General features: G+C 46.2%; 1 protein-coding gene across 5 annotated transcripts in view; it reads right to left on the bottom strand.

Moving 5' to 3' along the window:
• LOC143766923 (uncharacterized) overlaps positions 1 to 27,257 on the bottom strand; it is a 157,676-nt gene that overhangs the window by 62,582 nt on the left and 67,837 nt on the right. For all 5 annotated transcript variants that reach the window (XM_077254921.1, XM_077254923.1, XM_077254924.1 and 2 more), the window contains exons 2-6: positions 24,587 to 24,737; positions 24,278 to 24,457; positions 24,071 to 24,194; positions 23,890 to 23,987; positions 22,488 to 22,578 (exon numbers count right to left, since the gene is read on the bottom strand). In XM_077254921.1, coding sequence (XP_077111036.1) covers positions 22,488 to 22,578; positions 23,890 to 23,987; positions 24,071 to 24,194; positions 24,278 to 24,457; positions 24,587 to 24,664 — 571 coding nt within the window. In that variant the 5' untranslated portion in view covers positions 24,665 to 24,737. The remainder of the gene's footprint in view (positions 1 to 22,487; positions 22,579 to 23,889; positions 23,988 to 24,070; positions 24,195 to 24,277; positions 24,458 to 24,586; positions 24,738 to 27,257) is intronic.

Consider the following 27,257-nt stretch of genomic DNA (forward strand, 5'->3'; position numbering starts at 1 on the left):
CTTTTACGCTGGTAACCAGGGTAAACATCGGGTTACTAAGTGCGGCCCTGCGCTTAGCAACCCGATGTTTACCCTGGTTACCCGGGGACCTCGGCATCGTTGGTCGCTGGAGAGCGGTCTGTGTGACAGCTCTCCAGCGATCAAACAGCGACGCTGCAGCGATCAGCATCGTTGTCGCTATCGCTGCAGCGTCGCTTCGTGTGAAGGTACCTTTAGAGCATGCTGAGATAACATGTGTTGAATCACCACAGTAAAAACACAACCCATTTTGACGTCTATGATTTTGCTGCTCGGCTCTGGTCAGAATTCTGTCACATTGCATAGAATCAGGTGACCGTTCAGACAGCACTGCCAAAGGATTAGCAGATTTGCGCTCCCGCAAACGTCGATCAATTTGAATGGCCAGAGCCATTGAATCATTCAGACCTGTAGGGATAGGAAACCCCACCATCACATTCTTAATGGCTTCAGAAAGACCATTTCTGAAATTTGCGGCCAGGGCACACTCATTCCATTGAGAAAGCACGGACCATTTCCAAAATTTTTGACAATACACCTCAGCTTCGTCCTGGCCTTGAGAGATAGCCAGCAACATCTTTTCAGCCTGACTTTCAAGATTAGGCTCCTCATAAAGCAAACCAAGTGCCAGAAAAAACGCATCAACATTCACCAATGCAGGATCTCCTGGCGCCAGAGAGAAGGCCCAATCTTGAGGGTCGCCGCGCAAGAAGGAGATAACAATCTTAACTTGCTGAGCGGGATCACCAGAGGAACGAGGTTTCAGAGACAGAAACAATTTGCAATTATTCCTAAAATTCAGGAACTTAAATCTATCTCCAAAAAACGGCTCAGGAATAGGTATTTTTGGTTCAGACATAGGGCTATGGATAACAAAATCCTGAATGCTTTGCACCCTAGCAGCAAGCTGATCCACACTAGAAGTCAGAGTCTGGACATTCATATCTGCAGCATAGCTCAAGCCACTCAGAGAAAAAGGGGGTGGAAGCAGCTAGGCGAACTGCAGCAACACAAAAAAAAAAAAAAACTCAGAACTTCTTTTTAATCCCGCTTCTGCAATGCAATAAACATTTTCTTCTGGCCTGGCATTCTGTTATGATCCCAGTGGTAGAGGATCTCTGGTATTCCGGCAAGGACAACAAAAAACATAGGAACAGCTCTAGGGAGGTGGAAACTGGGCTAATCGCATATCTGATCCTAACAAAAACAACTAGAAGCAGCCGGTGAACGTGCCTACGTTGATTCTAGACGTCTCGAGCCAGCCGGAGAACTGACTACCCCTAGAGGGAAAAATAAGACCTCACTTGCCTCCAAAGAAATTGAACCCCAAAGATATAGAAAGCCCCCAACAAATAATAACGGTGAGGCAAGAGTAAAACACAAACGTAGAGATGAACTAGATTCAGCAAAGTGAGGCCCACTAGACTAGATAGGCAGAAAATAGAAAGTGGACTATGTGGTCAGCAGAAAACCCTGCAAAAACATCCACGCTGAATATTACAAGAACCCCCACACCGACTGATGGTGCGAAGGGGGAATATCAGCACCCTAGAGCTTCCAGCGAGCCAGAAAATCACATATCAAGCAAGCTGGACAAAAACACAGAAAAATACAAATGATCCAAAGTATTCAAAACGGACTTAGCTTTTCTTGCAAGAGACAGACGGAAAGGAATCAGGAGGAAACCTTATAGGACTGGATACAACAATGCCAGGCAAGAGACTGAGTCCAGAGGAGACCTAAATAGGGAACACCCGCTGCTTAATGACCCAGCTGGAGCCCAGGCCTGCAACAAGACATGCCTAACACAGTACCGTTAGTGACCACCAGAGGGAGCCCAGAAACACAGTTCACAACAGTACCCCCCCCCTTGAGGAGGGGTCACCGAACCCTCACCAAGACCCCCAGGGCGATCAGGATGAGCAGCGTGAAAGGCACGAACCAAATCAGTCGCATGAACATCAGAGGCGACAACCCAGGAATTATCTTCCTGACCATAGCCTTTCCACTTAACTAAATACTGAAGTCTCCGTCTAGAGATACGAGAATCCAAAATCTTCTCCACCACATATTCTAACTCCCCCTCAACCAACACCAGAGCAGGAGGATCAACGGAGGGAACCATAGGCGCCACATATCTCCGCAACAAGGATCTATGGAACACATTATGAATGGAAAAAGAAGCTGGAAGGGCTAAACGAAAAGATACCGGATTGATAATTTCAGAAATCTTATAAGGACCAATAAAACGAGGCTTGAACTTAGGGGAAGAAACCTTCATAGGAACATGACGAGAAGATAACCAGACTAAGTCCCCAACACGAAGCCGGGGACCAACACACCGACGCAGTTAGCAAAACGTTGAGCCTTTTCCTGAGACAACGTCAAATTGTCCACCACATGAGTCCAAATCTGCTGCAACCTGTCCACCACAGAATCCACACGAGGACAGTCAGAAGGCTCAACCTGCCCTGAAGAAAAACGAGGATGAAAACCAAAGTTACAAAAGAATGGCGAAACCAAAGTAGCATTACTAGCCCGATTATTAAGGGCAAACTCGGCCAACGGCAAGAAGTTCATCCAATCATCCTGGTCAGCAGACACAAAGCATCTCAAATAGGTTTCCAATGTCTGATTGGTTCGCTCCGTTTGGCCATTTGTCTGAGGATGAAATGCTGAAGAAAAAGACAAATCAATGCCCATTCTAGCACAAAAGGATCGCCAAAACCTAGAAACAAACTGGGAACCTCTGTCAGACACAATATTCTCTGGAATGCCATGCAAACGAACCACATGCTGAAAAAATAATGGAACCAAATCAGAGGAGGAAGGCAATTTAGGCAAAGGTACCAAATGGACCATCTTAGAAAACCGGTCACACACCACCCAGATGACAGACATCTTCTGAGACACAGGAAAATCAGAAATAAAATCCATGGAAATATGCGTCCAGGGCCTCTCAGGGATGGGCAAGGGCAAAAGCAAGCCACTGGCACGAGAACAGCAAGGCTTGGCCCGAGCACAAGTCCCACAGGACTGCACAAAAGAACGCACATCCCGCGACAAGGAAGGCCACCAAAAGGACCTAGCAACTAAATCTCTGGTACCAAAAATCCCAGGATGACCAGCCAACACCGAGCAATGAACCTCAGAAATTACCTTGCTAGTCCATCTATCTGGAACAAACAGTTTCCCCACTGGACAGCGGTCAGGTCTATCCGCCTGAAACTCCCGAAGCACCCGCCGCAAATCAGGTGAGATGGCAGAGAGAATCACCCCCTCCTTGAGAATACCAGCCGGCTCAAGGACTCCCGGAGAATCAGGCAAAAAACTCCTAGAAAGGGCATCAGCCTTCACATTCTTAGATCCCGGAAGATACGAGACCACAAAATCAAAAGGGGAGAAAAACAGAGACCATCGAGCCTGTCTAGGGTTCAACCGCTTGGCAGACTCGAGGTAAATCAAATTCTTATGATCGGTCAAGACCACAACGTGATGCTTGGCTGTTGTGAACTCTGTTCTTGGGCGCCCTCTTGTGGTCACAAGTGGCACTGTGTGAGTGCTATCTTTGGGCTCCCTCTGGTGGCTCTTTTTGTCATTCTGCAGGTCTGTGGCTGGGATCAGCTGTCTCGTTATCTGCTAGGTGGTTTCCTATTTAGCTCACCTGGCCCTTCAGTTGTTGCCTGCTGTCGATCTATTCAGTGCTATTCTGATTTCTCCTGAGTACACTCGTTACCAGTCTCTCCAAGAGAAGCTAAGTTTCTGTTTGTTCATTTTTTGCTCATCAGTGTTCAATATGTTTCTTTGTTTATGATGAGTTCTGTCCAGCTTGCTAACATGTGATTTCCTCGCTTGCTGGTAGCTCTGGGGAACTGAATTTCTCCCCTCACACCATTAGTTGGTGTGGGGGTTCTAGAATTCTCAGCGTGGATATTTTGTATAGGGTTTTTTACTGACCGCACAGTTTCCTATCTATCTTCTGCTATCTAGTGATTAGCGGGCCTCATTTGCTAAATCTGTTTCATTTCTACGTTTGTATTTTCCTCTTAACTCACTGTTATTATTTGTGGGGGCTTTCTATATCTTTGGGGTATTTTCTCTGAGGCAAGTGAGGTCTTTGCTCTCTCTCTTTAGGGGTAGCTAGTTTCTCAGGCTGAGTCGAGATGTCTAGGAATTCTAGGCACGTTCACCGGCTACCTTTAGTGTGTGTTGGATAGGATTAGGATTGCGGTCAGTCCGGTTACCACCTCCCTAGAGCTTGTCCTATGTTCAGTTACTTAGCTGGTCAGATCTGTGATCCTCAGCCACTAAGGATCATAACACTTGGCTCCCTCAAGCCAATGTCGCCACTCCTCAAATGCCCACTTCATGGGGGGTGTGGCTTAGGCACCATCAAGAGGAAGCTTCTTCCAGGAGCTTCTGATCTCCAGCCTGGAAATCAACATTCATCAGCCACACTGCTGCTGTAAATCATCTTGTCTTACCATCTAAGCCTCCATGAGAGTGTGCTGCATCTGGTGGACCACAAGAAAATATCTCTTACAGACTGAAGGGATCTCTGCAGCCTGAGCCTTGAGGCCTGGTGAGTGTAGCAGGCCTGTGCTTCCCCTGTGGAGGAGGGCCTGTAATTTGCTTTCTGCACATCTCGCTTCCCAAACATCTAACAGCAGAAACACCAGCACTTTTATCATCTTCCAGAGGTTTCCTTAATCCTTCTCTGCTCACAGCCAGATCTATTAGGAGATTCCCCCTGAGCGGAGGGGTGATTACAGCCTGCACACACTTGCAATAGCCCTGTTCTCACAGTGGGGGGGCTGTTGTGAATTAGACTTTTTGGCTCCCTCTTGTGGTCACTAGTGACATGACACTTTGATTTTCCTTCCCCAGCTTGGTACCCACCTGGCCTCGTTAGTCCAGGGGTGTTGCTATTTTAACTCCCTGGATTTTCAGTCTGGTGCCTGGCAGCGTTGTAATCAGATCCTTTCTGTTTGCTCCTGTCTGCTGGTCCTGGTTCTTTGCAAAATAAGCTAAGTCCTGCTTTCTGATTTTTTGGTTATTTGTATTGCTTTTATTTTTGTCCAGCTTATACTAAATGTGATTCCTGTTATCGCTGGAAGCTCTAGGGGGCGGATATTCTCCCCCTGTGCCGTTAGACGGTTCGGGGGTTCTTGAATATTCCGCGTGGAAATTTTGATAGGGTTTTTTGCTGACCATACAAGTCATCTTCCTATATTCTGCTATTAGTTAGTGGGCCTCTCTTTGCTAAAACCTAGTTCATTTCTTGAGTTTGTCTTTTCTCCTTACCTCACCGTTATTATTTGTTGGGGGCTTGTATCCAACTTTTTGGGGTCTTTTCTCTGGAGGCAAGAAAGGTCTATCTTTTCCCTGCTAGGGTTAGTTAGTTCTCTGGCTGGCGCGAGACGTCTAGAATCAACGTAGGTACGTTCCCCGGCTACTGCTATTTGTGTGCTAGGTTCAGATATATGGTCAGCCCAGTTACCACTGCCCTATGAGCTGGGTTTTATGTTTGCAGACTTTGCTATTGTCTCTGAGACCCCCTGCCATTGGGGTCATAACAGGGGGCCAGGACAGATCCTCCTTTCTTGAGCAAACAGGACTCCAGTGTGAGAGATAAGGGAGGCTGACATTATCCCTTCTAGTCAACAGAAGCTGATCATCTACCACTGTCACTCTCCTCCATAAGAAGAAGTTAAACTACTTCTTTGGAATCCCACCCCTTTTCCAGCAGCAGCACCCAGGAGAACAATAAGACATATCAGAGACAGTGTGCTTCCTGTATGTTTTTTCCTCTGCTTCTACAACATCATCACTGAGTTGTACCCTCAAGTACACTGTCCTGGGCTGGTCCCACACCTAACCTTGTCATGCTGGACCTAAAATGAGGTGACGAGCTTCGGCACCACCAGACATAATGCGGCTCATACCGGCTTTCACTGACTCTCCTGACCTCTGAGGCGCTTACCGCTAGCACCGCAGCACAACTGGGCACATGATGACCTGAGGCAGATCTAATAAGAAGGCCTCTCCTCCTCGCCTGCCAGACTTCTTTCCGCGGTCTCAAACCGCACATGCCGCAGGGAAAATGGCGGCGGTTTCTCCCTCCAGATCATCACACTCCTCCCGCGGCTCCCGGGATTCAGAAAAAGGTGAGACTTCAGCGGGAGCACAATATAGCAGCTCTGCACCTATGACCAGGGGGGATATGAAAGAATTCCTCACATCTATACGCGCCTCATTAAAAGAGGATATGCAGGACATGTTGAAGGAGATAAGAGGAGACATTTACTCCTTAGGGGCCCGCTCGGATCATTTGGAAAACAAAATGTCCGAATATGTCTCTGTAATTAACGCTCTGGTGGATGAAAACCAAGCTATAAAAGGCAAGTTAGCAGTGGCGTTTGATAAATTGCACGACTTAGAGGATAGATCCAGGAGGAACAATATTCGAGTGAGAGGAATCCCTGAGAATGTTGCAGATAAAGATTTAGCTGCTTTCCTCCAGAATTTTATGCAGGCTGTCCTGCCCTCACTTTCCTCGAGAGATCTACTGGCGGACAGGGTACATAGAACACCCAAGCCCAAGCATCTAGATCCATCTCTTCCTAGAGACATCTTTGCACGGATTCATTTGTACACTACTAAAGAGACATTCCTGCGGCAGATAAGAAGCCCCCCTGACCTACCCCCTGAATTCCGGGATCTCCAGGTCTTCCCGGATTTGTCAGCTGCTACCCTGGCCAAAAGGAGAGAATACGCCCATGTCTGTAAAGCATTGAGGGACATCAACATACGTTACCGATGGGGGTTTAATCCTGTGCCTTTGATTATCACTTATGAAGGACGCACGGTCGCCTGCTCCTCGCCTAAACAGGCAGAGGAGAGGCTTACAGCCTGGAAAATACCCTTTGCTCCCAGACCTTCGGATACAAAAAGGAAAATAGCCTCAGACTGGTCTACGGATTGACAGTGCCACATGGACGGCGTCTGGATTGCTGAGCCCTCCTACTGCACCCCTCAGTGGGCCTTTGGATTGTGAACCTCTCACTTCCACCCCTCCACGCAGATTCTGTTCTGCGGACTGTCTGGACTGTTCCGGACGTTCCTACGATGTTTTGTTTTTTGTTTTTTTTCCCCTTTGTTTTTACTTCTTTTTATTTTTTGGTTCTTTTTACTCTGGCATACATTTAGAGTCTCCTTCCGATGGGACTACATACTTGCCCTTCCCCTTTCTTTCCTCCAGGTTTTTTCTCTCCAAATCCCCGGGCATTCTCTGTATATATTGATTTTTTATTGTTATTATGAAACTGGCAGTTATTTGTATATAAGTTTCGGTACACTGCCAGTGGGGTCACTGGGTAATACCAGCAGTATAGACTTTAGTATAATGGTACCATGAGTTTACAAATTCTCTCTTTGAATGTCAGGGGTTTAAACTCCCCTGAGAAGAGATCTATGATGTGGAGGGAGGTGAAGCGGTCAAGGGCAGATATCTGCTTGCAGGAGACCCATTTGTTGGCGGAGGATAATTTTAGGCTCAGTCATCCCCTCTTCCCACACATTCTATTTGCTAATGGCCCAACCAAAAAGGCTGGTGTGTGCATCATGGTGAAAAATACAATTGCTTTTAAATTGATAGCGCAAAATAATGACCCCACGGGTAGGTGCTTAACTATCACGTGCCTATTGAATGGTGAGCTACACACGTTGACAAATCTTTATGCTCCCAATGAGGGACAACATAAATTCCTGAGAACAACCCTTCATGAAGTCTCTGCGAATGTGAAGGGCAGCAATATAATATGTGGTGACTTTAATCTCCCCATGCATGTGGACCTTGATTGCTCTTCTGGTAGCAGACGACCTAGAGGGGACTTGACTCTACTCACAGGCAAATTCCAGCTGCATGATTATTGGAGATATTCGCATGCATCTGAGAGAGATTATACCTTTTACTCTTCCAGGCATTCCACATACTCCCGTATTGATTATTTTCTAACAGACAGTGCAACCTTGTCCAGATGTAGATCCGCAACTATAGGCATAATAACGTGGTCTGATCACGCTCCAATCACTCTAACTCTTACTTTAGCACACCAAGCTAACTCAGCCTTTAGGTGGTGATTAAATGACGCATTGCTGCTGAATGGGGAGGTGTTAGATAGAATCTCTTCGGAGTTGGGACATTACTTTAAGATAAATGATAATGGAGAGGTTTCTGATGAGTCCTTATGGTTGGCGCATAAAGTAGTGATTAGAGGTGTGCTTCTCCAACAAGCTTCCTACCTGAAAAGGAAGAGGGAGAGTGGCAGAGAGGTATTACTTTCTCATCTGCAATATTTAGACAATATCAACAAGTCTGCTCCCACGCCTTCTATCTCCGAGGAGATCTATCAGATTAGGTTTAAATTGAGAGAAAATCTCCTGGCCAGATATGCACATAACATGAAGAAATTCAAGACTAATCTATATGCCGCAGGTGATAGGGCAGGTGCACTCCTGGCGCGCAGAGTACGTAAGAGGGAAGCTAAATCAAGAGTGGACCATATCTTAGATAAAAAATGGGAAGGCCCTCAGGAACCCTCAGGACATAGTCCAAGCTTTTGCAGAATATTATACTGGATTGTATAACTTAAAAGATGACCCTTCTACTCCCCAACCGGATCACCAATCTATTTATAAATATCTAGACTCTATAAAATTACCCCGTATTACATCTGAGCAGCTAAACTACCTTAATTCTCCCTTCACAGATGTAGAAATTAACTAGACGATTAAACAAACTAAATCTCATAAGGCCCCAGGCCCAGACGGGCTGACGAATGACTATTATAAATCCTTTTATCTGTTGCTGACTCCATATTTGCAGAGATTATTCTCGGTGTGGAGAGACTCGGGTACTGTGGCGGCTCCTGGTTTGGAAGCTACCATATCTACCATACCCAAGCCTGGGAAACCCCTCACACACCCTGGTGACTTTAGACCCATTGCTCTGCTCAATTCGGATGTCAAAATATTCACTAAAATTATAGCGTCCAGACTAAAGCTTATTATCCCAACTATAATTTCACCGGACCAAGTGGGTTTTGTGGCCGGACGCGAGACGAAAGATGGGGTGCGGCGCATGCTGAATCTGATTAAAATAGCCGAGCTGTCTGGCCTACCCAGTGCATTCCTGTCGCTTGATGCTGAGAAGGCTTTTGACAGGGTGCACTGGGGGTATCTTCGGGCAGTATTGGAAAGGTTTGGACTGTCGGGCCCAATATTCTCAGCAATCTGTGCTATGTACTCGACTCCTTGTGCCAAGGTCTTGACGTCCGGTTTTTTATCTGGTCCGTTTCAGATCACGAATGGCACTCGTCAAGGTTGCCCACTCTCTCCTATTATTTTCGCACTGTGCATGGAGCCGCTTGCTGAACGCATAAGAACCTCTACTAATATCACCTGCATCAGGGTTGGACAGATGGAGCACAGAAGTGGCTTGTATGCTGATGATGTTATTCTATCCTGTGTCAACTTGGAGACATCCTTGACAGCTATTACCTTGGAACTCGGGGAATTCAGTAATGTGTCATACTACAGGTTGAATCCCACGAAGTCCTTGTTTCCGGTGGTGGTTCCATGCGCGGCCAAGTCGAAAATGGAGGCTGAGTTTCCATTTAAATGGATGACAGAGGGTATCCCGTACTTGGGAGTTATATTGACGGGCTCTGAACAGATTGTTGAGAAGAATTTCTCTAAATTGATCACACAGGTTAGGGCACAACTTGACCATTTTCACATAGTTATGACAACCTGGATTGCCAGGATTAATGTTTTCAAAATGATGATCCTGCCTAAAATACTGTATCTCCTTAGGTGTATCCCATTAAAAATCCCCAAACGTTTGATTTTGAAAATACAAACTATGACATACGATTATATTTGGTCACACAAAAAATCTAGAATCTCTAGGACCTTGATGTACTATCCGTACAAACGGGGAGGGCTGGGAATGCCGAACCTCATGCTGTACCATAGACCGGCCATACTAACTGGACTTAGAGACTGGTGGCAGGCGGACAAAGACCATAGATGGCTCCAAATAGAAAACTACTATGCCAAAACTAGATCTACCCGCACGATTCTTGAGGCCGAATCTATTGCAATCACTGATTATTCCCCTACCTTACCAACCATGAAAATCGCGCTCCACTATTGGAGGACACTGGTCCCCTCCTTGATTAAATTATCTCATGACTCCCTATCCTTAAAAGCCCTTGAGACACACATCCCATTTATTAATCTCCAGCCTTGGGTTGATGCTGGAATCGTAACATTACGGCAGATATTTGATACCACTGGCCTTATCCCCTTTGACCGCTTGGCCTCCAACTTCCCGAATGTCCGGAGATATTTCTATCAATATTTGCAGATACGTCATCTACTTCATAATTCCCCAGCCTCGCCTTTCTTCAACTCCCATTTAAATACACCGGATTACGTACCGGTAATGCTCTTTTATAGAGCCACGACAGCACCCACTGAGAGAGGGGATCCGCCCCTAGGAACAGGAAACCCTACGGAGAGATAAAAGGGGCGGTCCCCCTCGCTCCCACAGTTTGGGTTACAGAGATTGCGAGGAACCGCCCACAAGTTTTAGTAGGTCATTCTATATTAACATTTCATCTTTGACTTAATCACGTATATTTACAAGAACCAATCACCCTTATCAGTGCTCATATGTAAACTAATATATAAGGGAGGGAAGTGAAGGGGTGCTGTCGTGGCTCTATAAAAGAGCATTACCGGTACGTAATCCGGTGTTTTCTCTTCGCCACGACAGCACCCACTGAGAGACTTTCAGAGACAGCTATTTGGGGGGGATTATCGTGTTAAGAACTGATCTACCGAAACACAAATCAGTGGAAGCAGATAGATCTAATCTATAGTGACTATAGAAGGTAATAGGCGAAGACCAGGTTGCGGCCTTACATATGAGTTCTATTGGAACCTCTGCTCGCTCTGCCCAGGTTGATGCTATTGCCCGGGTTGAGTGTGCCTTTACAGTCTCGGGTGGATCTTCCCCTTTAGTTGAATAGGCCAGGTATATCGCCTCCCGAATCCATCGAGATAATGTGCCTTTTGTGACACCAGCTCCTTTCCTTTGACCCTGGAAGGAAACAAAGAGAGCCCTGCTCTTCCTCCAGGCGCTAGTCCTGTCTAAGTAAGTCATTACAGCCCTTTTCACATCTAAGGTATGGTATTTCTCCTCTTCCTGATTTGTAGGATTATCATAAAAAGTAGGAAGAAGAATTTCTTGAGATCTATGAAATTTAGTACATCTCTTAGGTAGGTAGGAAGGGTCTGTTTTCAGGACGATTCTATCTGGAAATATTGACAGAAAGGGAGGATCTACTGATAGTGCCTGTATGTCACTTACCCTTCTTGCCGATACTAATGCGACAAGAAGAGTAGTTTTGAGAGTAACGTGTTTAATGTGAGCTGAGTGTAGTGGCTCAAATGGGTGACCTGTCAAGGCCTCAAGGACTAGATTAACATCCCAAGGCGGTATGCGGGGAATCTGAACTGGTTCTGACCTCTGGCAGGCTGAAATAAATCTAGTTATCCACCTATCACCCGCTACATTGTGACTATACAATGCCCCTAGAGCAGAGACTTGTACTTTTAAGGTATTAACAGAAAGACCTAAGTCACGTCCTTTCTGGAGAAATTCTAAAATGTTAAGTATAGGAATTTCGTTTGACAAGGCCAATGGATAAAGACTTAGAAACTTCCTCCATACTCTTACATATATAGAAGTAGTGGATCTTTTCCTACTTAATAATAGAGTATTAATTACTTGATCAGAGAAACCCCTTAATTTCAACAATTGCCTCTCAAATTCCAGGCTGTCAACCGTAGACCCTTCACATGAGGGTGGTTGAATGGCCCCTGGAAAAGAAGATCCTGATCCTCTGGGAGAATCCATGGATCTGAGATGGACATAGCTCTGAGCAGGGAGAACCATGGTCTCTTTGGCCAAAATGGGGCAATCAGGATTATATTGGCTTTGTCCTCTCTTATCTTCCTGATTACTGTTGGTAGAAGTATCAGAGGAGGAAAGGCATACGCTTTCTGAAATGTCCAGGGTACCTGGAGAGCATCGAGAAAATCGGGTTTGTCGGATTGGAACATTGAAGCGAACTTTTTTAATTGCCTGTTGTCTCTTGTAGCGAAGAGATCTACCTCTGGTAAACCCCATTTTACGGTTATCATTTTGAAGATTCGATGATTTAAAACCCACTCCCCTTGGTGGAGGGTATGGCGACTGAGGAAGTCCGCTTTTGAATTGTTCACTCCTCTGACATGTAGTGCTGATAGAGACAGTAGATGTTTCTCGGCTATAGTTAGGATGTCTTCGGCTATAGACATGAGTGTTCCTGATCTTGTTCCTCCTTGATGATTGATATACGCTACTGATGTCATGTTGTCTGACAGAATCCTTGTATGTGTTCCGTGTAGCTGCGGAAGGAATTCACAAAGAGCGTGATGGATAGCTTTCAGCTCTCTTATATTAGACGAGTCGTCTGACTCCGTAACCGACCATAGACCTTGGGCTACCTGATCTCTCATATGTGCTCCCCAACCACTAGGACTGGCATCCGTGAATATTGTGTTTGAAGGTTTAACTACCCAGGGGACCCCACTAACCAAGTGATCTGGTTCTAGCCACCAGGATAGAGATTTAATTACGTCTTCAGAAAGGGAAATTTTACCGTCTAGATGACCTTGTAATTTTATTTCCTCATGTAAAATTGCATATTGTAAACACCTTGAATGAAATTGGGCCCATGGTACTGCTGGGATACATGACGTGAAGGAGCCAAGGAGGGACATGCCTTGTCTTAAAGATATTAGAGGTTTATCTATTACCGACTGTACCTTATTTCTTATTGTCAATTGCTTGGATTGTGGTAAGAAACATTTTTGGCTTATGGAGTCTATTATAATCCCCAAGAATGTTTGTCGAGTAGTTGGAAGAAGTCTAGACTTTTCCCAATTCACCAACCACCCTAGCCTCTGCAGGGACGAGACCATATTACACAATCGTTGGTGACATTGTGACGGGGAACTTCCTACCACTAAAAGATCATCAAGGTACGGAATTATGAGGGTATCTTTTACTCTTAGGTATGACATTACTTCCGACATTAACTTAGTGAATACCCTTGGAGCTATTGATAGTCCAAAGGGCATTGCTGTATACTGAAAGTGTCGTATACGTCCATTCAACACAATCGCCACGCGGAGATATTGTTGATGTTCTATAAAAATTGGCAGATGGTAATACGCATCTTTTAGGTCGAGTACCGTCATAAAACAATGGGGAGACAACAGTTTTATGGTGGATCGGATAGACTCCATTTTAAAGGTTTGATTCTGCAAAAAGGTGTTCAATTTTTTAAGGTTCAATATGGTTCTGAAAGATCCATCTGGCTTTGGGATTAAAAATAGAGGGGAATAGAACCCCTTTTTTTGCTGAAGAAATGGGACTTCCACCAAAACCCCTTTGGCTAGAAGGTTCAATACCTCCTGCTCCAAAGCCTCCTGCTGTAACTGGGTTTTTAAAGAAGTCAATAGAAATGAGTCCGGCGGGACTCGGGAAAATTTTAATTTTAGGCCGAAGGTGATGATACTATTTGCCCAAATGTTCGAAGTTATTTTCTGCCATTGATCTGAGAAGGAAGACAATCTACCTCCGACAGGCAGATCTGTTCTAACGGGGTTTTTCCTCAGTTTTGTAAGGGCGCTTCCCAAAAAGTGCTCCTCTCTGTCTGGTGTCTCTAGTGGCCCAGCGATCTTGGCTCTTGAAATCCTTCCTCTTGTTAAACATGGGCTTTCGGAACGCCCTCCTATAAGATGGAAGGTAATTATTATTAGGGAAGCCCTTCTTCCTCTCCCCTGCTTTAGTCAGGATCTCGTCCAGCTTAGTACCAAATAGGTACTCACCCTGACATGGAAGACCACACAATTTGGATTTTGTCTGGGGATCGCCTTTCCAGCCCTTAAGCCACAGGGCTCTACGTGCTGCATTAGTCAGCCCCGCCGACTTGGCCGCTAATCGTATTGAGTCAGCAGATGAGTCTGCCAGGAAGGCTGTAGCACCCCTAATTAAAGGTATAGAGGCTCTCAACTTGTCTCTAGAGAGACCGTTTTTAAGTCCTTCTTCCAAGTCATTTAGCCAGACTAGCATGGACCTAGCGGTGCATGTAGCTGACACAGCCGGTTTTAGGGCTCCCGCACAAGATTCCCACGCTCTTTTAAGGAGAGAGTCGGCTTTGCGGTCCAAAGGATCTTGTAGTGAACCTGAATCCTCCACAGGTAGCAGGGATTTTTTAGATGTGGAAGCCACTGCTGCGTCTACTTTTGGGGCTTTTGACCAGGTCGAGAATTCCTCATCATTAAAGGGATAACGTCTCTTTGAAGATGGTGGTAGTCCCCTCTGCCCCTGGCTTTCCCACTCTTTTTTAATTAAATTTTTAACTGCTGCTATCACCGGAAAGGAGGGTCTTTTCCTTTCGGACAGCCCAGCGAACATTATGTCCTGCTGTGTTTTAGGGGTCTTAGAATCCTCAATGCCCATAGTGTTACGGACGGACTTCACCAGGTTATCTATACTGTCGGTGGGGAAGCACGTATCTTGATCCTCATCCGAGGAAACATAATCCCTAGAAACATCCGAATCTGCATTCTCTAATTCGGAAGACTGGTCAGATATGGGTGAAACATACTCTCTTGTCCCCTTAGGACGCGTTTCTTTTCCCGAACTATGCAGGGCTTGTAGTTCTTCTCTAATCAACACTCTAATGTCCTCAGATTTAACCGAGGCCTCTTCCCGTAAGGTGGAATCAATGCATGGTTTACAAAGTTTCTTTGTGTAACTATCCGGAAGGGGCTGAAGACATATCGCACACTGTTTGTGTTTCGTTTTTTCAGTACATTTTGCCTAGAGTGTTAGAGAAGAGGGGACAGCAATCAGCTTAATAGGGTAGATGTACACTCACCCCAGTGAAGCGTCTGTGAAGGTACCGGCTGACGGGGAGGAGACTGCAGAGGCTTGCTCTTTTTAGAAGATCCACTCCGCTTGGAGCGGCTGCTGCTGCTGGCATGGCTGCGAGGAGTAGTTGCGGTGGCCTCAATAGAAGACATCGCAGGGTCCTGTGCCGAATCCATATTGGACGCCGGAGCGTTACCGCCGGCGTCCTTTTCACATGGGGGCCGCCATCTTCTTCCTGTTGAACCCGGAAGTGCTAATCACTTCCGGGTCGCGGCCATATTCCATATGCCCGCGCTGTCACCGGCACCAGCGCCGGCGCCGTCTCCTCCCTCTCCTCGGAAGCTTTTCAGCTTATACTTCCGGGGGGCATACTGGGGCTCCACGCCGTATAAGCGCTCGCCGAGGACGGCGCAGCGTTCCCCATTACAGCGCTAACTCCCCGCAGACGTTCCGGATGACTTTCTGTGAGCCAGCACTCTCCAGCCCTGGCCTCACAGCGTCTGCCAGCAGAGGGGGGAAGCTGACACCAGGACCCCCGACGCTGCTTCCAGCTCTGGAGCCCTTGCCGTCCTCACAGGTAAACCGCGCAAGCGGCATCCAGGCTAGGCATCCTCTTCTCCGTGGATTTCCCATAGGAACAGGAAACCAAAACTGTGGGAGCGAGGGGGACCGCCCCTTTTATCTCTCCGTAGGGTTTCCTGTTCCTAGGGGCGGATCCCCTCTCTCAGTGGGTGCTGTCGTGGCGAAGAGAAAAACAGGGTTAATGGTTATTTCTTGTTGCCTGACTCTGGCCTGAAGGGAATTTCAATATTATATAAAGCCTTAAATGACCCAGCAGAAGATGTTAAACTGCCATATATGATCAAGTGGGAACAGGATCTGGACTTCCTATCTGACCCGATGGATTGGGAGGAGGGACTGGGTGAGGTATTACGGGTATCTGCCTGCGTCAATCATCTCGAACAATTGAAAAAAGTACACCTTAGATGGTATCAATATCCGGTTCAGGTGGCTCACTATGACCCTGCCGGGTCGGATAAATGCTGGAGGGGGTGCGGTCACAGGGGAACTCTGGAACATACCTGGTGGTCGTGCCCAATTCTTCAACCCTGGTGGAGAGATATGGACCTTTTAATTGCACAGGTCTTGGGGATCCAGCTGACTGTCACCTAGGCAGGTCATTCTTCACATCGGCCTGGAGGACATTCCACACATACTTCGAGGTACACTATCACATATTCTAATAGCTGCCAGGTTATTAGTCGCCTCAAGATGGAAAGACACTAATTCTCCCAATATTAGAGAATTAATTAATAAACTTAATGTCCACTGCCAATATGAACTCGCCTTGGCTCACTCCATTACTGCCAAAACCAAAAGACAAAATATTTGGCACCCTTGGTTACATAGTGGTCATTCCTCTATTGACCCGCACCACCTTGTTTGACCGTTTACTTGAGTGGGAATAAGTAAGCATAATTGACATGTATGTTTTTGTGTTTGTAATATTCTTATTCTGCCACAGTTTGCCAGGACCCCTTGTCTATAACTGAACTGCTAGATAATGTCTTGTGAATGCCTATACTCCTTTCCTCCCCCCCTATTCCCCCTACCGTACCAACCCCTCCCCCCCCCCTTCTGATTGGTTTTGTTTTTCTCCTCACTTATTTCTGGTCATTTTTAGTTGACCTCTGTTACTGTTATTACTGTTTGACTGTACTGTATTGTTTTGGAAATCTTCAATAAACACTAATTGATAAAAAAAAAAATGCCCACTTCATAGCCAACAATTCCTGATTGCCGACATCATAATTACGCTCAGCAGGCAAAAACTTTCTAGAGAAGAAAGCACATGGTTTCATCGCAGAGCCATCAGAACCTCTCTGAGACAAAACAGCCCCTGCCCCAATCTCAGAAGCGTCAACCTCAACCTGAAAAGGGAGAGAAACATCTGGCTGATGCAACACAGGGGCAGAAGTAAAACGAAGTTTAAGCTCCTGAAAGGCCTCAACAGCCACAGAGGACCAATTCATCACATCAGCGCCTTTCTTCGTCAAATCGGTCAAAGGCTTAACCACACTGGAAAAATTAGCAATGAAGCGGCGATAAAAATTAGCAAAGCCCAAAAATTTCTGAAGGCTCTTCACAGACGTGGGTTGAGTCCAATTATGAATGGCTTGGACCTTAACAGGGTCCATTTCAATAGTCGAGGGAGAAAAAATGAAACCCAAAAAAGAAACCTTCTGAACTCCAAAGAGGCACTTGGACCCCTTAACAAATAAAGCATTATCACGAAGGATCTGAAACACCATCCTGACCTGTTTCACATGAGACTCCCAGTCATCGGAAAAAAACAAAATATCATCCAAATATACAATCATGAATTTATCCAGATAATTCCGGAAGATATCATGCATAAAAAACTGGAACACAGATGGGACATTAGAGAGTCTGAATGGCATCACAAGGTATTTGAAATGGCCTTCGGTCGTATTAAATGCTGTCTTCCATTCATCACCCTGTTTAATGCGCACAAGATTATACGCCCCTCGAAGGTCAATTTTAGTAAACCAACTAGCCCCCTTAATCCGAGCAAACAAATCAGATAGCAACGGTTCTAGGGTACTGAAATTTGACCGTGATCTTAATAAGAAGGCGATAATCTATCCAAGGTCTCAGGGAGCCATCCTTCTTGGCAACAAAAAAGAACCCCGCTCCCAACGGTGATGAAGACGGGCGAATATGCCCCTTCTCCAAAGACTCCTTTACATAACTCTGCATAGCGGCATGCTCTGGCACAGACAGATTGAAAAGTCGGCCCTTAGGGAACTTACAGCCAGGAATCAAATTAATAGCACAATCACAGTCCCTATGAGGAGGAAGGGAACTGGACTTGGGCTCATCAAATATATCCTGGAAATCCGACAAAAACTCAGGAACTTCAGAAGAAGGGGAAGAGGAAATCGACATTAAAGGAACGTCACTATGTACCCCTTGACAACCCCAACTAGTCACAGACATAGATTTCCAATCCAGAACCGGATTGTGTACCTGTAACCATGGAAAACCCAGCACAACAACATCATGCAAATTATGCAACACCAAAAAACGAATATTTTCCTGATGTGCTGGAGCCATGTTCATGGTTAACTCTGTCCAGTACTGAGGTTTATTCTTGGCCAATGGTGTAGTATCAATCCCCCTCAAGGGAATAGGGCTCTGCAAAGGCTCCAAGGAGAAACCACAGCGTTTGGCAAATTCTAAGTCCATTAAGTTCAGGGCAGCTCCTGAATCCACAAATGCCATAACAGAAAAGGACGACAATGAGCAAATCAGAGTAATAGACAGGAGAAATTTAGGCTGTACAGTACTAATGGTAACAGACTTAGCGAACCTCTCAGTACGCTTCGGACAATCAGAAATAGCATGAGTAGAGTCACCACAGTAAAAACACAGCCCATTCTGATGTCTGAATTTCTGCCGTTCCGGTCTAGTCAAAATCCTATCACATTGCATAGGTTCAGGACTCTGCCCAGAGGACACTGCCATATGGTGCACCACCTTGCACTCGCGCAAGTGTCGATCAATCTGAATGGCCAAAGACATTGACTCGTTCAAACCAGCAGGCGTGGGAAACCCCACCATAACATCTTTAAGGGCTTCAGAAAGACCCTTTCTGAAAATTGCCGCCAGAGCATCTTCATTCCAGTTTGTGAGCACAGACCACTTTCTAAATTTCTGGCAATAGACTTCTGCTGCTTCCTGACCCTGGCACAGAGCTAGCAAGGTCTTTTCTGCCTGGTCTACAGAATTAGGTTCGCCATACAGCAATCCGAGCGCCTGGAAAAATGCATCTACATTAAATAATGCAGGATTTCCTGGCTCAAGGGAGAATGCCCAGTCCTGCGGGTCACCACGTAGCAGAGAAATGACAATCTTCACCTGCTGAATGGGGTCACCAGAGGAACGGGGTCTCAGAGCAAAAAATAACCTGCAGTTATTTTTAAAGTTCAAAAATTTAGATCTATACCCGGCAAACAAATCAGGAATAGGAATTCTAGGCTCCAAAACCGGAGTCTAGACAACAAAATCTTGAATGCTCTGTACCCTTGCAGCGAGCTGATCCACTCGCAGGGACAGACCCTGAACCTCCATGTCAGCACCAGAATCCAGAACCACCCAGAGATTAAGGGGAAAAAAAAGACAAAACAAACTGCAAAGGAAAAAAAAATGACTCAGAACTTTCTTTTCCCTCTTTTGAGATGCATTTAACACATTGCGGGCCAGCTGTACTGTTATGACCTGGTGGTTAGGTGCAACACAGATATGACCTGGTGGTTAGGAGCAACACAGATATGACCTGGTGGTTAGGAGCAACACAGATATGACCTGGTGGCTAAGGAGCCACACTGACATGACCTGGTGGTTAAATCAAAACAGGGGACAAGCTCTGAGTAGGTGGTAACTATACTGACTGCAACCCTAATCCTAACGCCAACACTAGAAATAGCCGTGGAGCGTTCCTGTCTCTCCCTAGACGCCTCTTCACAGCCTAAGAACTAACTACCCCTAAAGATGAAACAGAAAAACTATCTTGCCTCAGAGAAATGTCCCCAAAGGAAAGATAGCCCCCCACATGTATTGACTGTTAGTGAAGATGGAAATTACATACATAGAAATGAAAACAGACTTTAGCAAAGGAGGCCAATTCTAGTCTAGATAGACAGAAATAGGAAAGATACTTGTTATGAACTTTACTTTTTGGCTCCCTCTTGTGGTCACTAGCTGTATGGCTCTTGGATTTTCTTTCCCCAGGTTGGTAGTCACCCGGTTCGTTAGTCCCTGGGTGTTTCTATTTAATCTTCCTGGATTCTTAGTCCATTGCCTGGCATCAATGTAATCAGTCCTTGTCTGGTTGCTCCTGTCTTCTGGTCCTGATTTTTGCATCATAAGCTAAGTCCTGCTTTCTTGGTTTTGTTTATTTGTATATTTCTGTTTTTTGTCCAGCTTGTTCATAATGTGATTCCTGATTTTGCTGGAAGCTCTAAGGGGGCTGATATTCTCCCCCCACACCGTTAGTCGGTGCGGGGGTTCTTGGATATTCAGCGTGGATATTTTTGTAGGGTTTTTCCGCTGACCGCATAAGTCCGCTTTCTATATTTCTGCTATTATTTAGTGGGCCTCTCTTTGCTGAATCTAGTTCATACTTACGTTTGTCCTTTCCTCTTACCTCACCGTTATTATTTGTTGGGGGCCTGTATCTACTTTGGGGTACCTTTCTCTTGAGGCAAGTGAGGTCTGTTTTTCTCTGAAAGGGTTAGTTAGTTCTCCGGCTGGCGCGAGACGTCTAGAACCAACGTAGGTACGTTCCCCGGCTGCTATTAGTTGTGGGCTAGGATCAGGTATGCGGTCAGCTCAGTTACCACCTCCCTATGAGCTAGTTTTTTTATGTTTGCAGACTTTGCTGAAGACCCTGAGATCCTCTTCCATTAGGATCACAACAGATACTGTGCGGTCAGTATTAAAAAACTAAAAGTCCACGCAGATAATGCAAAAATGAACTCCACACCGACTCACGGTATGGAGGGGCAAATCTGCTTCCCAGAGCTTCCAGCTAGCCTGAATGAATCATAATGACAAGCTGGACAAAAGAAGCATAACATGAGTTGAACAATTCAGTCCAAAGCAAATGGACAAAAACAAGTACTAGCAGGAACTTATCTTTTGCTGAAATGGACAGGCCATGAGGAATATCCGAGGAGAAAAACTGGATCTAACCCTGAGACATTGACAGCTGGCATGAACTGAAGTCCAAAGCCAGGTTAAATAGCAGAATGAGCAGAGGCGATAAGAGAACGCAGCTGCTAAGGCTAAATTCAAGAAGCAGCAGTTCCACTTACAACCATCAGAGGGAACCCAAGGGCAGAACTCACAAAAGTGCTATTCACAACAGGCCAGGTCAGTGAGGTATCAGCGACCTGTCATGGGACAATACCAATGAGCACCACATAAAGCCCAGCCCACCGCCCCGCCCCAGAGCACCACATAAAGCCCCGCCCCAGAGCACGAGAATCTCATTAACTGAAAACTACAAATACAGATTACACAACAGTAAACCAGAGTTGCATTCATTTATGGTGGACCATTGGAGCTACTATGAATCCTGACCAGAAGAATAGAGAAAATAATCTTGCTCCCCATTTCAGGAGAGATTGTGCAGTAATCTGAGTTTCTTAGGATCAAAAACAATGTAATTTACGCCGTGGAGTGAATCCATGAAACCAGGGCTGGAGCCAACACATCTCCTGCAGGCGGGAATAAATGTATATTACAGCCATCAGCCACGCACAGCTCAGAGATATATCATGGCACCGGTGTGATGGGTTTTATGTAGATTATCACAATCATCCTTAAAGTTAGTCGGTTTTAATACAAATTGAAAAGTCAGGATAAAGGGAAACTCTGTTATTGTCCAGAAATTCGCACTTGGCCTCACTGCACATTTAATGTTGTCGATCATAAAAGTGAAGTTTGGCCAGAAAGACTGGACCTGGTCTTGTAGGGACCATATGATCACATTCAGCAGCACAGAAGGGAGAGAAGGGAGATTAATCCGATAAGATCTCAGGGTTCTAGGAAGCCAACAGCATCATTACCCTCCGCTTTCTCTTACAGGCCCATCATAATATTTTTCTTCAAGTGATTTTCTATCTTGTCAGCACATTCTACGTACGCTGTCATTTGTCTTTATAGTTTAGAGATCTGGGCAGGTAACGGTCAGCATTTTCTAATGTGAAGGAGAGAATGGCTAATGAAATCAATTCTAAAACCTTACATAAGTCAGTTCAGATATGGTGTGTCTTTTTTCTTTTTCTTTTTTCTGTGTCTTCAGACAACACCCTGGAAAGAATCCTTGGAATGCAGAAGCTAAGATACTGGATACCATATATGGAAGTGAAGTTGAAATGGACCTATCATAGACTGACACTGGCCACTCAGAAGATTGTGTGACACCCATTTCCTGTCTCTTTGTCTTGAGAATAAACTTCAGTTGTGTGCAAGCCTTTGCTGAGAAAGGAGTATACATCTAACTCTATGCTCGGTGTGACTCTTTAAGTATGCACTCGTCCTATATTGGGTGAGGTACAAGCAATCATACAGATCTCGCTTTAAGGCATCACCCTAACACTAATACCAGGGGGTAGGTGGATCTACCAGGTTGTAAGTTCTATAGAAAAGGGCTTTCAATGCCCAAAGTCATTTGAACAGTTTTGGGTGGAGGAGAATGTTGTGGTCTAGAGGCAAAATGTTGATCATGGTAATACGGCCGGACTACACCACCGATAAAGAAGCCACAGCCGGTGACTGAGAAGAATCTGTGACTTCTCTGCATTTAGTGGTCACTACTCACCTGGGTAGTCATATGTGGGAATCTCCTCTTTATACCGCTCATCATCCCTCACATATGTCTCTGTAGTATTAATATGGGTCAGATCTTCACCCTGAAACAAATATAAAAGTCACCAACAGATGGAGAAGTCCCATCTATGATCAGCTCTAATCCTGCCATCTCCACCGTTCTCATTACACAAGTATAAAACATATAATACTGGTGGATAAAACAAGGCTGAGCACAAGACCTTCACTGGCTTCTACACATCATAGGGGAGATCTCCAGAAACCACTGGAGACTAGACGGAGGTGGACATGACTTGGGGATGGGGTGGACCGAGAATTCCTGCAGCTTTTGTTTGTATTGCGGTGTAGATTTTAAACAAGAGTGTTGTTGCTTTAAGAGGAAGGAGTTTAGATGTTTGTGCCTGGTGTATTACTGTGAGGAGGGTGGGGCTTATATAGGGGAGGCAACTCTGGCTCTCCCTCTTTCTTTCACAGGATGGACAGGAGGAAACATTAGCCACCCTCCCGCCCTGTTTATAATCTGTCCTAAAACTTTTTAAATTATTGCTTGTATAATGATAGATGCTTTATTGTATTTTTGAATTTGTCATTGTATATCTTGTACCAGGTTCAATTATATATTGGCTATAAAGAGTTATTATTTGTGGTAACCTTCTAAGCCCAAGGGTAGGGCAATCCTTCAGCCATGGTTCCCTGGAGGTTTCCTCCACGGGGGTTTTTTCCTCTCTTGAGCGCTGTAGGATGACTGAGTTGGAGGTTTGCCAAGTTTAGTCCCATTAATGCTTTTGCAGGGACTTCTAGATTTTAAGTTTACAAAAATGATTTAATTATTAAAAAAAAAAAAAGTGGCAAATGAGACTTGGAATTTATAACCCATCACGGCTTTGCGGTTTAGGAGTCAGGTGGAAGTTGCAGACAAGTTAAGGTGGACTCATTTTAACTAATAGAGGATGTAAAACCTCATGGTGGTGAGCAGGTTAGGCTTTGGTGGCCAGCCTCAAGGACGTTGTAATGGTAACATCAATCAGGCGCGGGCACAGTGGTTAAGCACAGGAGTGAGGATAATGGGGTCATTGGTGCCCTAAAAGTTTACTGGCTCTGCTTGAATGGCAAGCCAGTGCATGCCGCCCCTTTATCGCTGTCTGTCCTGGTGCTGTATGTCAGACAGCTGGGGATATCGCAGTACTTGTGAATCCCAATGTACTAGCACTCCACCTGACTCCTACTGTGATTATTTAATCCTGTGATTTGAATAAAAACTGTGGCCATTTTGACAACCAAAATAATGTGTTTTGTGTATTTTACTACCTAGGTTAACAGTAGTTATGGTGGTTTTAAGATGGAGTGGGGTCCATCCCATATCAAAAAGTCATGACACCTTCTTCTCCATCTACCTGATGATCCTGAGGAACACTGGGATCTTCTTGGCTACAGTCCTGTGGAAGAAGAGGATGGGGACATCTCTCTGGTGTTGTCCTCTTACTGGATAGATCTGGAGGAAACACATACAGGGAGTGAATTCATTCTTTACATACAGATAATTATAGGCCGTGTGTATTTAGTCCTGTCTATTACCTGGAGATGTGAGAGGCTGGGGAACCTCCATTATGACGTTCTTGTACAGATCTCTGTGTCCTTCTAAATACTCCCACTCCTCCATGGAGAAATAGACAGCGACATCCTGACACCTTATAGGAACCTGACACATACAATGATACCGTCATCCCCCCGATCCCTTCATACTGTTACTGTATAATGTCCCAGCATTCCCAGCAGTGTCACCTCTCCAGTCAGCAGCTCAATCATCTTGTAGGTGAGTTCTAGGACCTTCTGGTCATTGATGTCCTCATGGATCAGGGGGTGAGGTGGAGGCCCCGTGATTGGGCTCAGGGGTCTTCCCCATCCCTCAGACACAGGGTCCTGACAGCGATCACTAGAGGTCTTCTTTACCACTGTGTAATCCTGGTAATGGAGAGACACATTAATAAATCTCACTACAGACATTTCCAGAGTCCTCACCTCTCCAGTTCTGTCCATCTGTTATTCCCATAGATAAGAATGATGTAATGTGACGTCATCAGAATCTCTCACCTCTCCAGTAAGCCGGAAGAGGATCTCTAGGGTGAGGTGTAATATCCTCTCCACCATCTTGTCTCTGTCCATATCCATCTTTGATGGGAAAAATCAGGAAAATTCTCTTTTGTAGAAGATCTTCATTGAGAGGATCCGATATTGTAGAGACCTGAATGAGAAGATGAGCCGATGTAACATCATAAGAATCCTGTGTAATAATACAATTACTGGAGATAATAAGGGAAACATATGAGGAGATTTATTATTTTACAGGATTTAGTTTCCTTCTTTACATCTACTAATAAATCCTATATATTTAGGCCACAGACAACAAGCAGTTTCTTCCTCGGAGTCGGCAGCTGAATACGTTTCTCATAGACTCATCTTCCATAACGCTAATTCTCGTCTCATTTACCGACCCTGGAATCGGCATTAGCAATACTGCAGGAGATATTCATTACACGCGACATGAGAAATAACTACTTCATGATGAGGACGACATCTTCATCTTCTACTACGGCTCTAGAGACATATTAGTCCAGAGTCGGTCATTGACTCCATCACCACCGGCCGTCTATATGAAGGTTTCCCGTCTTCCCCGCACTGTAATCTTCTATCACGTTAGATCTCAGCTCTGATTCACACACAGAAGTTTGAGGCTTTTAGAAAAGCATTTTTGCTTCCACAATCAACGCGGACAGAAATTATCTGATCCCAAAGTCTCCATTTACAGTAGTGTTGAGCATTCCAATACTGCAAATATCGGGTATCAGCCAATATTCGCTGTATCAGAATTCCAATACCGAATTCCGATACTTTTGCGATATCGGATACCAGAATTGGAAGTTCCCATAGTGCAATTGCAGCGCCCCAGAGTCCTGGTCGTTGCAGTATTGTGGTTCCGCCGCTATGGGGAGCTATGGTACGTCTGATGGCACTGAAGGAGCTCATCTGACCAGGTATCACAGACACCAATACATTTCACAGTCGGGCCTCCAGGGGGAGCTAAGGGTTCTATTCATTAGGCCACTCCTCACATACTGGTAAAACTGGGGGTCAGGCAGGAAGTTAGAAAAGAAAGCTGACTGGATGGGAACCAGGCAACACCTTGTGGCAGAGGGTGTTGCAGGGGAAGATTCGGTAGGGCCTCTGTCAGGTTTGGGACCCTGATGGAGACCTGGCTACAAGGAAGAACGTCACGGGACCGTGCCTGCACAGAATAGCGGCGGTGCCCTAAGAAAGGATCAGAAGCGAGATATATTGTGCTGAGTGAGAAACGAGATCGAAGCAAATAGGAGAATACCAGTAGGAGTCGTGCTGTAAGATCGAGGCAACATCCTACTGAGGCGTGCAACCGGTGGCCGGAACGCCGAGGAAGTATATATACATCTAGCTTCAAGCAATACTTCAAACCTACGGCAGGACAGTCAGTCATAGGCGGGCTGTCTCACACCAAATCACCTAAGAAGACCTAGGGGGCAACCTGTGGAGAGGGGTGACTCTAGGGTCCCAGAAGAGCTCCGAGCCTACCCGTCATACGGGTGCCGTCCTAACCAGAACATCGGGAGGGACGGAGGATTAGCAGAACATCATCTAATCGAGTTGTGAGGGAACTTAAGAAACAGACACAACAGTTGTGGGGTACTTTCCGTAAGCACTGCAGGGAAGGACTACAACACATAGCGCTAGAAGGAAGGCACTGATTTCCACCTGCAAAGGGAACTCTGGAGGTGCCATTGGACCGGCCGGACTTGCGCAGCCTGGTGATCCGGATTCCAGACTGAGGACCCAGAGATCTTCAGTAAAGAGGTAAAGAGACTGCAACCTGGTGTCCTCATTATTTACCGCGACCTACACCCCACAACTGCACCGCTACACCACCATTCACTACTACCACTCATTTCACCGGACGTCCCCCACTGACCGACAGGGCCACAGACCGGGCCTAGCCACCGTGACCACGAACCCCCAGCACAGAGACTCTGACAGGCCCGGTGCCGGGTACCCCTCGGCCCTGCGGCGGTGTGGGGGCGCTCCACAATGATGCACTATAATGGAGTGTGGGCGGTGCATGGGCGGAGACTGCGTGTGTTTGTGTGCGTGCGGGCGGGGTCTGTGCGTGACCGTGGGGGGGGGGGTGCTATGCGGGCCTGCCGGGGGTCTGTACGGGCCTCTCGGGGGTCTGTATGGGCCTCTCGGGGCTCTGTGCGGGCCTGCCGGGAGGTCTGTGCGGGCCTGCCGGGAGGTCTGTGCGGGCCTGCCGGGAGGTCTGTGCGGGCCTGCCGGGAGGTCTGTGCGGGCCTGCCGGGAGGTCTGTGCGGGCCTGCCGGGAGGTCTGTGCGGGCCTGCCGGGAGGTCTGTGCGGGCCTGCCGGGAGGTCTGTGCGGGCCTGCCGGGAGGTCTGTGCGGGCCTGCCGGGAGGTCTGTGCGGGCCTGCCGGGAGGTCTGTGCGGGCCTGCCGGGAGGTCTGTGCGGGCTGTCGATGCTCTGTGCGGACTGCTGGGGCTCTGTGCGGACTGCCGGGGCTCTGTACGGACTGCCGGGGCTCTGTACATGTGTGCAGGCATTGTCCGATGGGACTACAAGTCCCATCGGATGATGCCTGCTACAGTGACAGTGATTGACACATTAGCCAATGATGGGACAGTAGTAGTCCCATCATCCGGCTAATGTGTTGAATGTAAAAAAA

Source organism: Ranitomeya variabilis, chromosome 4 (genome assembly GCF_051348905.1).
Source record: "Ranitomeya variabilis isolate aRanVar5 chromosome 4, aRanVar5.hap1, whole genome shotgun sequence".
Lineage (NCBI taxonomy): Eukaryota > Metazoa > Chordata > Amphibia > Anura > Dendrobatidae > Ranitomeya > Ranitomeya variabilis.